Genomic DNA, 13,263 nt, shown 5'->3' with positions numbered 1-13,263 from the left:
TTGGTTTTCTCTTCAGATGTATTAAAACACATAATCAAAACTAGACCAAATGTATGTTAGTTTTATGACTATAGATTTTTTTAAATTATAATTATTTATAATAAAATCCACATACTTGAAAAATATTTAGATGATTCCAATTCTGTTGCACTACTGTGCCTATACCGTCCTTATGCGGAGAAAACGCAACCGATCGTGATGATAACCTTCTCGACGGAGGTGCTCCACTAACAGTACCTTTGAAGTATGTTGCTACAGCTTGTTTTATAGCATTAAATTATCATTATTATACTTCTGAGTCTTTTCTTAAGGGTTTTAAATTAAATTTTTAATACAAGTAAAACACCTGCAACACCTTTTCCATCACGCACTGTATGTTCCACGCACGAAGCCATTGCAACCCCCTGTTACCTTTTTGTATACAAAACATAAGCTCACGCACACCGAGGACGGCTAAAACAATCACACCCTGCCCGGATTGGACGCACACACACATACAGACGCGTGCACACGCGTACATACAACTGCAAACCCACCCCTTTCGTGTGCACTTGTGATGCCAGCATAGGAACGTACAGTTGTTGAATGCTTCAAACCAAACACGATCTCGCTCTCGTGCAAAAAGCTTCGAGGGAGGTGTTGAAGGGAATAGGGGAGGAATGAGGAGAATTTAATGCGAAAAAAAGCTCAGCTGGAAGTGTGGCATTTCCTGAATAGCAATCACGGAGCTGCGCTGATCATTCGTCAAATAAGCTGGAGCGATCGAGAGGATCGCCTAACTACTCTCGTCCCCGGTAGTTCGTAGTCTAGTTAAACAGCAAAAAACGAAAAACCAGGGCTCGCGATGCACGCGAAACGCGTTGCCGTCGTTGAATTATTTACATCGTCTCTCTTGCCCCAAGACCCCTCCCGTCGGATGCATTTTAGTGATGGGTAGCCGGAATCGCACCCACGGCTCGGAATCGCTTCCGAGCATTGCTACTCCGGCTCCGATTCCGAAAAATTCAAACCGTCGATTCCGCCCGGAGCCGTCGGAGCCGTCCGGAGCCGTCGGAGCCGTCCGGAGCCGTCCGGAGCCGTAGGAGCCGTCCGGAGCCGTCCGGAGCCGTCCGGAGCCGTCGGAGCCGTCCGGAGCCGTCCGGAGCCGCTAGTCGGCAGCCGGAGCCGTCGGAGCCGTCGGAGCCGTCGGAGCCGTCGGAGCCGTCCGGAGCCGTCCGGAGCCGCTAGTCGGCAGCCGGAGCCGTCGGAGCCGTCGGAGCCGTCGGAGCCGTCCGGAGCCGTCGGAGCCGGCCGGAGCCGTCGGAGCCGTCCGGAGCCGTCGGAGCCGTCCGGAGCCGTCCGGAGCCGTCGAAGCCGTCCGGAGCCGTCCGGAGCCGTCGGAGCCGTCCGGAGCCGTCCGGAGCCGCTAGTCGGCAGCTGGAGCCGTCGGAGCCGTCCGGAGCCGTCGGGGCCGTTGGAGCCCTTGGAGCCGTTTGAGCTGTCCGGAATCGTTGGAGCCGTCGGAGCCGTCCGGAGCCGTCGGAGCCGTTGGAGCCGTCGGAGCCGCTAGTCGGCAGCTGGAGCCGGTCGGAGCCGTCGTAGCAGTTGGAGCCGACGGAGCCGGTTGGAGCCGTCCGGAGCCGGTCGGAACCGTCGTAGTCGTTGGAGCCGACGGAGCCGTCGTAGTCGTTGGAGCCAACGGAACCGGTTGGAGACGTTGGGACCGTCGGGGCCGTCGAAGCCGACAGAGCCAGTTCGAGCCGTCGGAGTCGTTGTAATAGTCGGAAGTCTTCTGAAGCGCATTAATTTCCCGATATCAGCGATGATTTCATTTAAAAAAAAACAGCTTACGAGTAAAAAAAGAGTCTTCTTCATTTATTGCTCTGAAGTTTTTTTTTGTATTTTTTTTAAACAATAAAGTCAAAAACAATTGTTTGCTCCGTATATATAGGGAAAAACTATGAATCAAACTATTATTGATCTTTATTTTCATAAAAGATGGACGGATGATTGATAGTTATATTCTTTGTCTTGTCCATGTGCCATCATGTTATTCGGTAAAAAACAAGTGCGGCCTAAACCATACACGTTAGTCAATGTAAACAACCGTGCAAAACTGCCATAATTACACTCGTCTGCCTCGTTCGTATTTTATCAAACCCACCTCCCGTCATAGATCTATTGCTCCTTGACCTCCTAATTTGATTCATTTTTTTCCTATGTATATATACGGAGCAAACAATTATTTTTGGCTTTATTTTTGAAAAAAAAAAAACACACAAAAAAACTTCATATCAATAAATGAAGAAGACTCTTTTTTTACTCGTTAGCTGTTTTTTACAATAAAATTATCACTAATATCGGGAAATAAATGCGCTTCAGAATGCTTCCGACTATTACAACTACTCCGACGGCTCCGACGGCTCCGGACGGCTCCAACGGCTCCAACGGCTCCGACGGCTCCGCCGGTTCCGGACGGCTCCGGCTGGCTCCGGACGGCTCCGACGGCTCCAACGGCTCCAACGGCTCCAACGGCTCCAACGGCTCCGACGGCTCCGGACGGCTCCGACGGCTCCGGACGGCTCCGGCTGCCGACTAGCGGCTCCGGACGGCTCCGGACGGCTCCGGACGGCTCCGACGGCTCCGGACGGCTCCGACGGCTCCGGACGGCTCCGACGGCTCCGACGGCTCCGACCGGCTCCGGCTGCCGACTAGCGGCTCCGGACGGCTCCGAACGGCTCCGGACGGCTCCGAGGTCGGAGTTTCGCACCTACCTTCCGGAATCGCTTCCAATTTTGGCGGAGTCATCCGGAAGCGATTCCGGATTTTTGTTGAATTTACCCATCACTAATGCATTTTTCCCTGTGCAGCGCCGTCCTGCAGCGTGATGTGCATTCAAATCACACACACGTCACTCGTACGTACCACGCTTGCAGCAATTGCGGGGAATTCGGGGGGGGGGGGGGGATGAATACAGCCAGAGCCACGGCAAACAAAAAAGATGGAAAACAAAGAGATGCGAGAGAGAGAGAGAAGAAAGGGAAAACAATCAGTTTGCCCATGGGGTCAGGGGGGATCGGAGGCCTATGGCAGCGCCTACCGGACCACGTTTCTCTGGAGTTTTGCTCACCAGCGGGAAATGGCACATGGATGGCGTGAATAAAGTGTCGCACAGACAGCAACCGTTCCAGGCATGATTGGCTTGGACGCATTTTCGACAAGTTCATGATTACAGAGTAATAAATTTACCATTAGCGTCAGCGTAACTGTCTCTGCGGGGAAGGTAATTTGCCGCAAGTCGTTGTTAAAGTGCTACTCTGGGCAGCAGCACGTGCAGGGTGGTTTTTTATTTGGTAGTAGTGTAAACCTTTGGGTGAGACGAGTTTTAAACAGCTGCATTAGTCTTTTTGAACTGTTTGGGAGCACACGAAGTAGTTAAAAATCGATAAAAGCACTGAACAATGGAATGGCACTATTCAGTTGCGCTGTAAAGGACGTGATTTAGCAGCTCGTTAATAATGGAAGATTAGAAGTTTCTATTTTTGTCATCCACTGTTAAAGACTAAAATGAATTAAAAATTTAAAATAAACGTTTAACTTTGAATATGATCGCACCTCAGCTGCACAATGCTGTTGCTATTTGCCACGAAAGCGACACTACCAGCCAATGAACCAACGAGATACGAGATGCCTATCAATGCATTTCCTCCCCAACCCCCGGAAGGTGCATCACGAATACCGACTGGGCAGGGTAATTGATGGAGAAATGGTAACCCTCCCCGAGCTTGGTGTGCCCCCAACAGTAAACGACACGGGTTCCGTGGCTTGATTTCTTTATTATGGTTGTCGGTTGAGGGTTTGGCCCTACCGAGAAGTGGTCCCAACACTCCGTGCCACGGCACGATTGTTATCATTATCATCTTGGACAGATTGATGCTTTTGCTCGTGGTCGTGGAGCGCGCGGGTGTGCGCTGGGATCTTTCCACTGATTTGACGCTCTATTGCTTATTTCCGGATCTTGTTTCGATAAGGGCCTTGTCCCTGTTGTTACCTTGCTTTAGTAGCACGCCCTGCCCATCCGGAGGAGGTTATTTTTGGATCCACGAGGGGACATTTGCTTGTTGAAAGAAATTCAGTGCAAGTGATCCAATAGAAACCATGAACATGTTCAAGATAGTGGTGTTGAGATGAATTGCTTTGTTTTTTTGTGTGTGTTCAGATAATACTCCTGCATTTGGTTTATAATTTTGCTTAGGTTATTGTTGGTTATCACATTTTCTTGACAAGGGATTGACTTTCACCTTTCCCGTCGTCAGGCTGAAAGTAACACGCGTGCAAGCAATGTACATTGTTGTACTATTATCTCGAGAAAAAGCAACAGACTCTACGGTAGACGTACGGTAGACAACAATGAACTGGGGAAGGGAGGGAAGGTATCGCAAAAACGTGAAATTATGCAGATGAGGGTTGCTTGGCCGCCTTCACCTACATCGCCGGAATGATGTTTGTGTACAGATTTCCTTTTTTTTTAACATTGTGTGAATCAGAATTTCGTTTCAAACAGTTACGGAAATGTGAGCAAGCGAGCACTCTCGTCAGAGTCAAATGCCGGATTATTAAAACTGCATGGAAATACTAAACGAAAATTTCCCTTATCTCGGACGGGGATTCCTTAGGAGGATAAGGGAGTTTAGGAAGAGGCAAAACAATTCTTAATGCTTACGGAAACCTTATAAATTCCTTAAAGTCCCGTAGATTCATTCACGATTTGGAAGACTAAAGATCACTGAGCTTTATTATTTTGCTGGTTCTAATTTCTTGCCTACCAATGACTGAGTGGTGTATTGGGCTTGGGATTGGGATTACCGGCTATTATTAGTTCAATTCCGAAACCGACAAAAAAAAGGAAACGCCATTCGCATTTGGAGCAGTCCGGAGTCGAAGCCGGAGTTGGAAAGAGTCGGAGCATTCCCAGTGATGGCCTATGCAATGTACAGGCGGCCCCCGAGATACACGGTACCTGTTATACGCGGATTCGGAGTTACGCGGTTTCCCAAATTTGACAGTTATTTGAGCAAATTGTACTGATGTGACAAATCCATTGCGGAATACCAAATAATTTCCGTATTAATCGAATGTAGAATACCATTTCAAAAGGTTTAAAAATGTTCAATTGAGTAGAAACATATCAAAAAATTTATTTGGTGTCTAAAACTACTTGCAAAATTACACGAATATTAGTGAAAATTACGAGATTCGACTTACGCGGAAATTCGAGATATGCGGTATTTTGCGGTCCTTTTCGATCCCCATTAACCGTGTATCTCGGGGACCGCCTGTACTTCAGATGATTCAGGACATTGGACGATTCCAATTGGATCCCAGTAGGATGTGTTGGAAAATGATTGGAAACTTGCGATGAGAAACGTACTAATCGTTGCAAAAAAAAAAAAAAAATGATAGCTTTCTTGCTCGAGAGAAACATGAATAATTTAAGTAAAGGGGCTTTACGAGAATGTTCAAGCAATAAATGAAATTTACTTGGCAAAAGGCATTTTTTCTCTACCTATGTTACATATATTTGTCGCAACAGCAAAGTAGTTCCTAGCGGCAACTTCTCCCCCTCCTCCCACCACCCGGTTTGCTAACCAAAGTGGAATATTATTCGGAGATTCGAATCACATTCAGGATAAATTCGAAGAAAAAAAATTAAAATTCAAAAATTTAAAGTTCCAAACACTACTTAGCATTAGTATTTTTAAACACTAATCCGGAAGAATCCCATCAGTTTTAAGTAGTGCTTATCGAACCTGCTTTATGCTTTACGTTCCATAGTGCACAGTGCATGAACCCACACCGAACATGGTTCTAGGTCGTACGACTTCACAATTTTACCACAAGGCCATTTTCACCATTCAACATTGATCCATTGATGACTGTTAATTGGCAAAGAAATGTTACAAGCGTACATATAATTAGATAATATCAGTAAACGCTGAACAAAGTGGAGCGATTTAATAAAAACATAGGGATGGAAATTTGCAAATTTGATCAAAGAAAAACATAAAAATACACACTTCATATAAAAATATGTAATAAAACTAATACTGATAGCCTGTTCCTTGAATAGAAGAACGTATTTATGATTAGTAGCTCTTCTTAAAGTCAGTGTGGGACAATTTGCAACACGTCTACGTGAAATTTGCATAAAACGGTTCCATTCGAAACATCGAATACAAAAACAAACAATCAACCCTCAATGTAATCAGCCTTCATTCCAGCCCTGAACGTTTTATGACGCACGCATCTCACGCACACCACCGCAGCGGCACGCTGTCAAACTTCTGTCATTCGTATTGAACTTTATTTTTACCACTTCAATTTTCGTACAATTCCTTCGTCAGCTGCGAGGATAACTACTCGCATCGCGTAAATTGAATTCCCCTGTACGTGCAGGGGACAAACTCAGCTGCAGGTAACATTTGCCGTTTGCCGTAAACATTTTCATACCTCTCTAACGATGAGCGCTCATTTGCAGTTGTATTCGGTCGCTCCGGCACCATGGTTGTGACGAAAGATACGTTCCTGCCGACGGAGGAAGAACTTACGGTACCGGAGATCAACCTATCCGGACCAGCGCTCCGTGCCGGCGCCTTCCATCTGGGCAAGTACTGTGAGGCGCAAAACAATGTAAGTGGTCCCCGGAAGGCAAACAATCGGCCCCAATCCTTTGCCCGAAGGGAAGAGAAGTCGGAATCTTTCCTGCTTGTTTTGTTATATAATGGTGCTCAATCCATAACATAACCTGACGTTCCTTCCGTCGGTGTTGTTTACGTTTCGGCAGGAGTTTATGTTATGCCGCCAGGAGCTGGACGATCCGCGGGCGTGCGTGAACGAGGGCAAAGCGGTCACTAACTGTGCGTTCGAGTTCTTCCGGAAGCTAAAGAAGACCTGTGCCCAGGAGTTTACGCAGTATGCCAACTGTCTCGACAAAAGCAGTGGCGATTTGAATTTCAAGCAGTGAGTGAAGAGTGTGTGCCAAATTACCAATGCATTACTTAAAAACATGTTCCAATGTATTGCAGCTGCCGCAAAACGCAGGGCGTGTACGACAAGTGCGTCCTGGACAACATGGATCTGGAGCGTCCCGATTATGGATATTTCTGCCGCGCCAAGGTTCACGCCACGGAACGTCCGCCGCCACCGAAGAAAGAAAAGGCAGTGTACCCGGACGCAACGCCGGGACTGCCGGAGGATTATCCACGGCCCGAGGCCAAATACGGTTCTCGATTCCACTGGCTCAACTAGGGGTGAGGTGGGAGCGCGTGGCAGATGGGGTTCTACACGGTACGGTTTAGCTGAAATGGTTCTAGGCAAAGCGGTGACGAGAGCTCGCTGAACGTTGTTTGAGTGTAGATAAGGAACGAGAGAGAGAAAGAGAGAGGGGCTCTAGCCCGCACGCATGAGGGTGTAGAAAACAGCACACTCAACACCATAATCGACCATCGGATGAATCGTTTCTTTAGCTACAGTAAAAATCATTGCTTAAAACAACGAACTATGCTGAAGGGATTGATTGTGTGGCGAAAGAATGACGCATGCGGAAGGCATGGGATGGGGATTCCTTCTGTAGTATGGTCGACATTAAATATTTAGCATCCAGTTAGCATGAAAAGGCACAAAAACAGACAGCTTTGGAAAGAAAATTGCTCCCTTAATGAATGGGAATTACAGAGAATTTAATCAATTAATCATATTAGATATTGGATTGATTCTCCATAGACCTTCCCACGTGTTGGTCTCATTCAATTCGTAACAGTCTTTGGAAAAGAAACCCTTTGCTGGACTGCTGCTCTCTTTCTTTAGCAGAAGTGATGAACCATCTGTATTTGTACTATCTGCTGGGAGTGATGAATTTCCGTTACGATAAAGCGAAAGAATCGTTTACCAGCAGCAAGACGATGACCGCACTCAAGGTGGTGCTTCATATAGTTATTCCAAATTCGGTGCTGTTGGTAATTTCGCTCATAGGAACAACGGGTATACTACTTACCATACCGTCCGTACAGGTGGTAGCGTTTGCCATGCGCATCCTCTGGACGCTGCTGACGATGAACATTACCATACTGCTGAACTATTACTTTACCGGTACAAAGCAACGTGCACTGCTAACCGAATGTGTAGCATGCTTGCGAGAAGCGAAAAGCGAAAGTACAGATGAAAGTGCTCAAAACAGTCCATTTCGTGGTTCAAGGGTCGTGCTGGGCGTGTTCCTGCTGCACTACATTAACTACGAGCTAAACCAGTACACGTACGTGCTGCTGTACGATGAAAAGTGGCCCGAGCTTATGTTTTACATCATCTTTTACTACCTGGAGATGGTAACGGTCATGAATGCGCTGTACTTTTCCACCGTGCTCGATATCGTGCATCGAACGGGGCAGCTGGATAGCGATCGGCTGTCCAGGTGTTTGCAACGAAACGCCACGAGCGAGCCGTCCGAGCTTGATGATCCGTACTGGTGGCGTACGATTGAGCATTTTTATCATCGTGTGCTGACGCTACATCGAAGACGGGCGAAATATTGCCGTGCGTTTCAGCTGCAGCTGGTGGCGATTGCACTGAACACGTTCATTGCTTCGTTTGTGATATTTTACGTCAATTTGAACATCATCTTGATGCATACGCACGATAACTGGCTGGAAAAGTACAAGCGGATGACGGAGTGTTTGGGATTCTTTCCGCAGCTGTGTGCACTGCTGCTGATTTGTCGCAACGCTGATAGGGTTGAGAGTGAGGTAAGGCTTAACGTTTTCTTCTGTGTACTGGCGTGAAAGACGGGAACTGCTTTGCATTTCAGCAACGGTGCTTAATGCGCCTGGTTATTCAAGCTCAATCGAAGCTGACGAAAAGTGTAGCAAATATGGTACTGAGAAAGAGAAAGGATCTCTTACCTACGAATGCAATTCTAATTTTGGTTATTGACTGTTCCAGCAACGTGGCGATGCTTTTAATGGCAGAATGGTTCTTCTTCAAAATCAGATGAAAATGGCACCATACAATCTGTTTGATTTTGACCTTCAGTACTTCTTTGGAGTAAGTAAGCTGGACGGAAACCTGTCTTCCCATTTACTAACATGCTTTCTATTCTAGATCGTGGCAGCGATTGTTACCTATCTGGTGGTATTGCTGCAGTTTCGAACAATCGAGTTCAGCTGAAGTGTGGAAAAGTTTCCACCCTTGGCACAATAAAGCTCCTTCCGTTCAATGTACAGCTATAACGATTTATTCCTCTTTGCTTTCGTGCTATCTTCTATGAAACTGGATTGGTAGTGGTTTGTTTTAAAAGCACCGTGCTCGCCCTATCACCGCTTCATCGTTTAGAACTTTTTCAACTTGGCCAGCTTGTTGTTGCGCTGCAGCGCCATTCGCCTTAGCTTTCGCCAGTACGCTTTCGTGTTTGGGTCCATCTCTTCCAGCGTAAGCGGTGCCCCGACGTGCATCTTCCACAACCAATCGGGATACTCCGAGTCGGGTTGCAGTTTGATATCCTCCCCCTGTTTCAGTATGTTGCTGCCACACACGTAATTTACCAGCCGGTTCGTATCGGTTTCGACCGGAATGACCTTCTTCTCCACTACTGGGCCAAGCTTGCCGAGCTTTTTCTTTTTCGACCCACCGAGAGCACCTGCGGACACACAAAACACGTGAATGAGAGAAAGCCGGAACGTGCTACCCTTTTGGGTACTTACCTCCGGCCTTTGGTGTTGCATAAGTTCGTGCTACGGTCAGCTGTAGAAAGCTGCGTCGAAACAGTGGAATCAAACTGCCGATGAAGGAGCTCATTTTGTTTAAGAGTTTGCGTAGTTAGAAAACTATTTACGTACGTTAAACTATAACTTTAAGCTATTTTTTACTACAAACGTGTTTCCCGTGCACCAGGGCCGGTATTGTTTTGATATTTTCGCTCGTGTGTTGTTTTCGTTTTAATTGTCAAAATGCCAAGGTTTCCATACATAGATGGGAAGTTGGATGCACGACCCTACGGACAAAGAGCGGGTAATTTTTATCATGGTGTGCGTAAAAACCTAGAGTTAAGCCGATGGAAGATTTCCTAGGCTTAAAAAATGGGTCGGGAACGGGTACCACGGTTCTCTCCCGCTCCCATACAAAATACACGGTGCGCTCTCTCAATGCTCGCGCCCATGCGCGAGCATCCTTTCGTGTGCTTGTGTTTGTTTCTTTCGTGTTGCGCTGTGTGCGTTTCTTTCGTTCAGCGATCGCTCACACTCGCTGCGTATTTTTTTGTTATCTAAAGCTAAACAAAAACACAAACACGCGTAGATCTTTTTTTCATCACTTTATTGAAACATTTACATTTTAACTTTACACGATTTCACACATTTACGTAAGTTGATACACAATATTTGACTAAAATAACATTGATCGCTCCATCGAAGCAAACGTTGAAGTTGTCGAATATCTGCGTAGATCCTGTTGCACACGTTGATTACTGTAAAAAAGGTACGAAATGAAGCTGCGCGATGTACATAACATGCATTACGAATCATTCGCGCAGCTTCATTTGAATTTGCACAACACTTGAACACTTGAACACTTTACAAAATCATAACACCAATCGTCCAGGACTTAGGCTGACGCATGTGCGGCCGCTTGCTGCCGATCCTTGAGCTGTACTGACGATTTCGTGTGGTAGCAAGAACGAGAGCACACAGAGGAACTTTCGGTGCAGCAGTGCAAGCGAGACACCGACATCAGCACAGCGCTGCAAGCAGATCAAACTGAGCGAGCTGGCCGAAAATGAACGCACACATTTCCACATGTGTAACTGTATTAGTGCCAAAACTGTGTCGAAACCAAAACGCGCTCTCGCCTCCGTGTATTTCACACCGATTCTCCGCTTAACTCTAGGTTTTTACACACACCATAATAAAATATCCCGCTCGTTGTTTGTAGGGGAGGTGAATAGAGGTAATTTTTGGGATATTTTTATTGTCTCGATTTAATTACAAAAAATGCTCATTTTTGTTTAATATTCCTTCAAACTGCCTCTTTTATTTGTATAGGTATAGAATATTGCAATATGTTCGCATTTAGCCCTTCAGATCGGATTCGTTATGCACTGTGCACCGTCGGTTTTAAAATATAGATATCACATAGGAACGTACATCGATTTAAAAAGTTTTGTAAAATCTGCAAATGGCAAGGAATGTGTGCTCTGTTCTGATCAAACATTAGTCACGCTGCTTCTTGGGGCACAGCACACTATCATCCTCAGTTGAGACTACTTTGGCCGGATCCACCAGCAGATGATCGTACTGTCCGTCGCGGTGTGTTTGTTCCGGCCCCTTAAGAGCATACTTTTCGATAAAAGCTTCAACGATGGTTCGCTCAAGCACGGAAAACTCCAGCGTTGCGTGCCACGTGACGAGTGCAAACGGACGGTCCTTGTTAGGTAGCTGGGAAGGTGTTATCACATGCCGATACAGGCATTCCTTCACAATGTGCTTCAATTCATCTACCTAGAAAGGATGAATGTTTGGAAACACAATTAATTGGTTGTTTTTTGATTCGTGATTCTTTTCCGTGGTAGCCCTCCCCCACCTGTTGCTTGTTTGCACATGGATGATAGAGAGCAATTACTGCGCCATGCTCGCTGTTGTGCAGCCATCGCTGCGGAGGAACGTATCTGTGAAAATGATCACAAATTAATCACCAATGCGCTGGGTATTGCTACACAGCTGAGTAAACAACTTACCGGTACTCCCCATACCTCGGCCAGAGCGGACGATGCGTTCCACTGAAAGAGAGAAAACAAGGTACAGCATTCATGGATCGTTTCCTACCAGTCACCACCACAAGTCTCTGGCATCGAACTTACTAGGAAGGAATCCTTTCCGCATATTCTATGCTACTGTTCATGCACTTATGGTTGGCCACGTACGCAGCCGGTACATTGTGCTCGGTGATAACAGCGTCCATATTGTAATCGCCCTTGTAGTCTGCCTTTGGCTCCAGGCACATGTACACCGTAGAGTGCGTCACATTGTACGGGTCAAAATCTATTGCCAGACCGTGCTTTGCATCATCACAATCCGCATTCTCGATTCCCATCATAATGCGCGATGGGGACTTTTTCTCTTTGGCGGTGTCGACCTCCGGGAGTGCATTATCGACGGGTTTCATTGTTTCGCCAGCCTCCAGGGCAAGTGCTTTCGGTGCGTTGGGAAACCATGCTCCATTCCAGTCTGCGATGGAAATGAATTAACAAAAGCGTTCAGTAAAGTAGATCGAATAGCGTTGATGTTCTGGCGGCGGCTGGTGTTTTCATACCTTCTCCAGCTTGGACGGAAAGTAACAGCGTAAGAACTAATGCTAGCCACCTTAACATACTTTTGCTACGTGATCTTATAACTAAAAAAGTAAAAATCACTACGGAAATTCTTTGCCAACGAAAACAGCTGCTAGCAAGAATTATTGTGTTGTTGTCATCCGCTATCGGGCGTGCGTGTCACCAAAACGTTCAGGGCGCTACAGGTGGTTTGGATTAATCTTTCTGTTTGATTCACTTGGGCCTTACTAAAGAAAACCAATGCGGTTTCGTAAAAACACGAAAACCCTCGTTTTGATAATTTGAATCCGTAATACAGTGCGTTTTCCTCTGTTATCCGAACAAGAGCGTAAGCAATTTGCAAAAAAAAAAACAATAACAAATTGCGAGCACTGATTTGACACTTGATTTTGCTAGGTTTACTGCATAAAGTTGATTTCTCATGGTCGGGTTCAGCAGCATGAAAAACGTGATTGAAAAGAGTAAACAAATCCACATTGGATTGGAGACAATTGGTCAAATCGGCTTCAAATCGTGTTTGTGGTCAATCTACTCCCGCAGGCCAAAAACCGGATTCGCACCGTCGCCAGAGGCTCGAAATAGGTGCGAATTTCCCTCGCTGGCAACGTCTTTTGTAAGTACGTGTGACGGTTCTTGGCGAGATTTTTATCGGGTTTCATTTTCGTGTTCGGAATCGATTCCGATACCGATTTCGCTTCTAGATCCCATTCCGGAAGTTATGCTGGAGCAAATGCGGAATCGATTATAATTTTGAATCTGATACTGGAACCGGTTCAGATTTTGAAACCGAGTCTGGAATCATTTCCGGAGTCAATTTAGCCAACTTTTTCAGGAATTATGGTCTGGAATCGATTCCGACCAACACAACTTTTTCCATCACTAGTTATAACTAGTGATGGGTAAAGTTGGCA

General features: G+C 46.2%; 3 protein-coding genes and 1 pseudogene across 3 annotated transcripts; 2 read left to right on the top strand and 2 right to left on the bottom strand.

Moving 5' to 3' along the window:
* The first annotated feature begins 6,294 nt into the window (after positions 1 to 6,294).
* LOC1270163 (NADH dehydrogenase [ubiquinone] 1 alpha subcomplex subunit 8) lies at positions 6,295 to 7,537 on the top strand. Its single transcript, XM_308839.5, has 4 exons — positions 6,295 to 6,454; positions 6,518 to 6,669; positions 6,824 to 6,999; positions 7,065 to 7,537. Exons 2-4 carry the CDS (start codon positions 6,541 to 6,543, stop codon positions 7,285 to 7,287), a joined length of 528 nt encoding a protein of 175 aa, XP_308839.2. The 5' UTR covers positions 6,295 to 6,454; positions 6,518 to 6,540; the 3' UTR covers positions 7,288 to 7,537.
* A 218-nt stretch (positions 7,538 to 7,755) lies between these two features.
* LOC5667111 (uncharacterized) lies at positions 7,756 to 9,260 on the top strand (annotated as a pseudogene).
* Positions 9,243 to 9,969, bottom strand: LOC5667110 (large ribosomal subunit protein mL54). Its single transcript, XM_001688054.2, has 2 exons — positions 9,732 to 9,969; positions 9,243 to 9,667 (listed from the first exon to the last, which is right to left on the bottom strand). Exons 1-2 carry the CDS (start codon positions 9,823 to 9,825, stop codon positions 9,360 to 9,362), a joined length of 402 nt encoding a protein of 133 aa, XP_001688106.2. The 5' UTR covers positions 9,826 to 9,969; the 3' UTR covers positions 9,243 to 9,359.
* A 1,053-nt stretch (positions 9,970 to 11,022) lies between these two features.
* Positions 11,023 to 13,038, bottom strand: LOC1270164 (uncharacterized). Its single transcript, XM_308840.5, has 5 exons — positions 12,334 to 13,038; positions 11,882 to 12,248; positions 11,759 to 11,800; positions 11,605 to 11,689; positions 11,023 to 11,522 (listed from the first exon to the last, which is right to left on the bottom strand). The coding sequence occupies exons 1-5, from the start codon at positions 12,389 to 12,391 to the stop codon at positions 11,235 to 11,237; spliced, it is 840 nt and encodes a 279-aa protein (XP_308840.5). The 5' UTR covers positions 12,392 to 13,038; the 3' UTR covers positions 11,023 to 11,234.
* Between the last annotated feature and the right edge of the window lie 225 nt (positions 13,039 to 13,263).

The sequence above is a fragment of the Anopheles gambiae genome, chromosome 2, assembly GCF_943734735.2.
Source record: "Anopheles gambiae chromosome 2, idAnoGambNW_F1_1, whole genome shotgun sequence".
Lineage (NCBI taxonomy): Eukaryota > Metazoa > Arthropoda > Insecta > Diptera > Culicidae > Anopheles > Anopheles gambiae.
The sequence above is the reverse complement of the archived record's forward strand: the minus strand, read 5'-3'. Positions and strand labels throughout refer to the sequence as shown.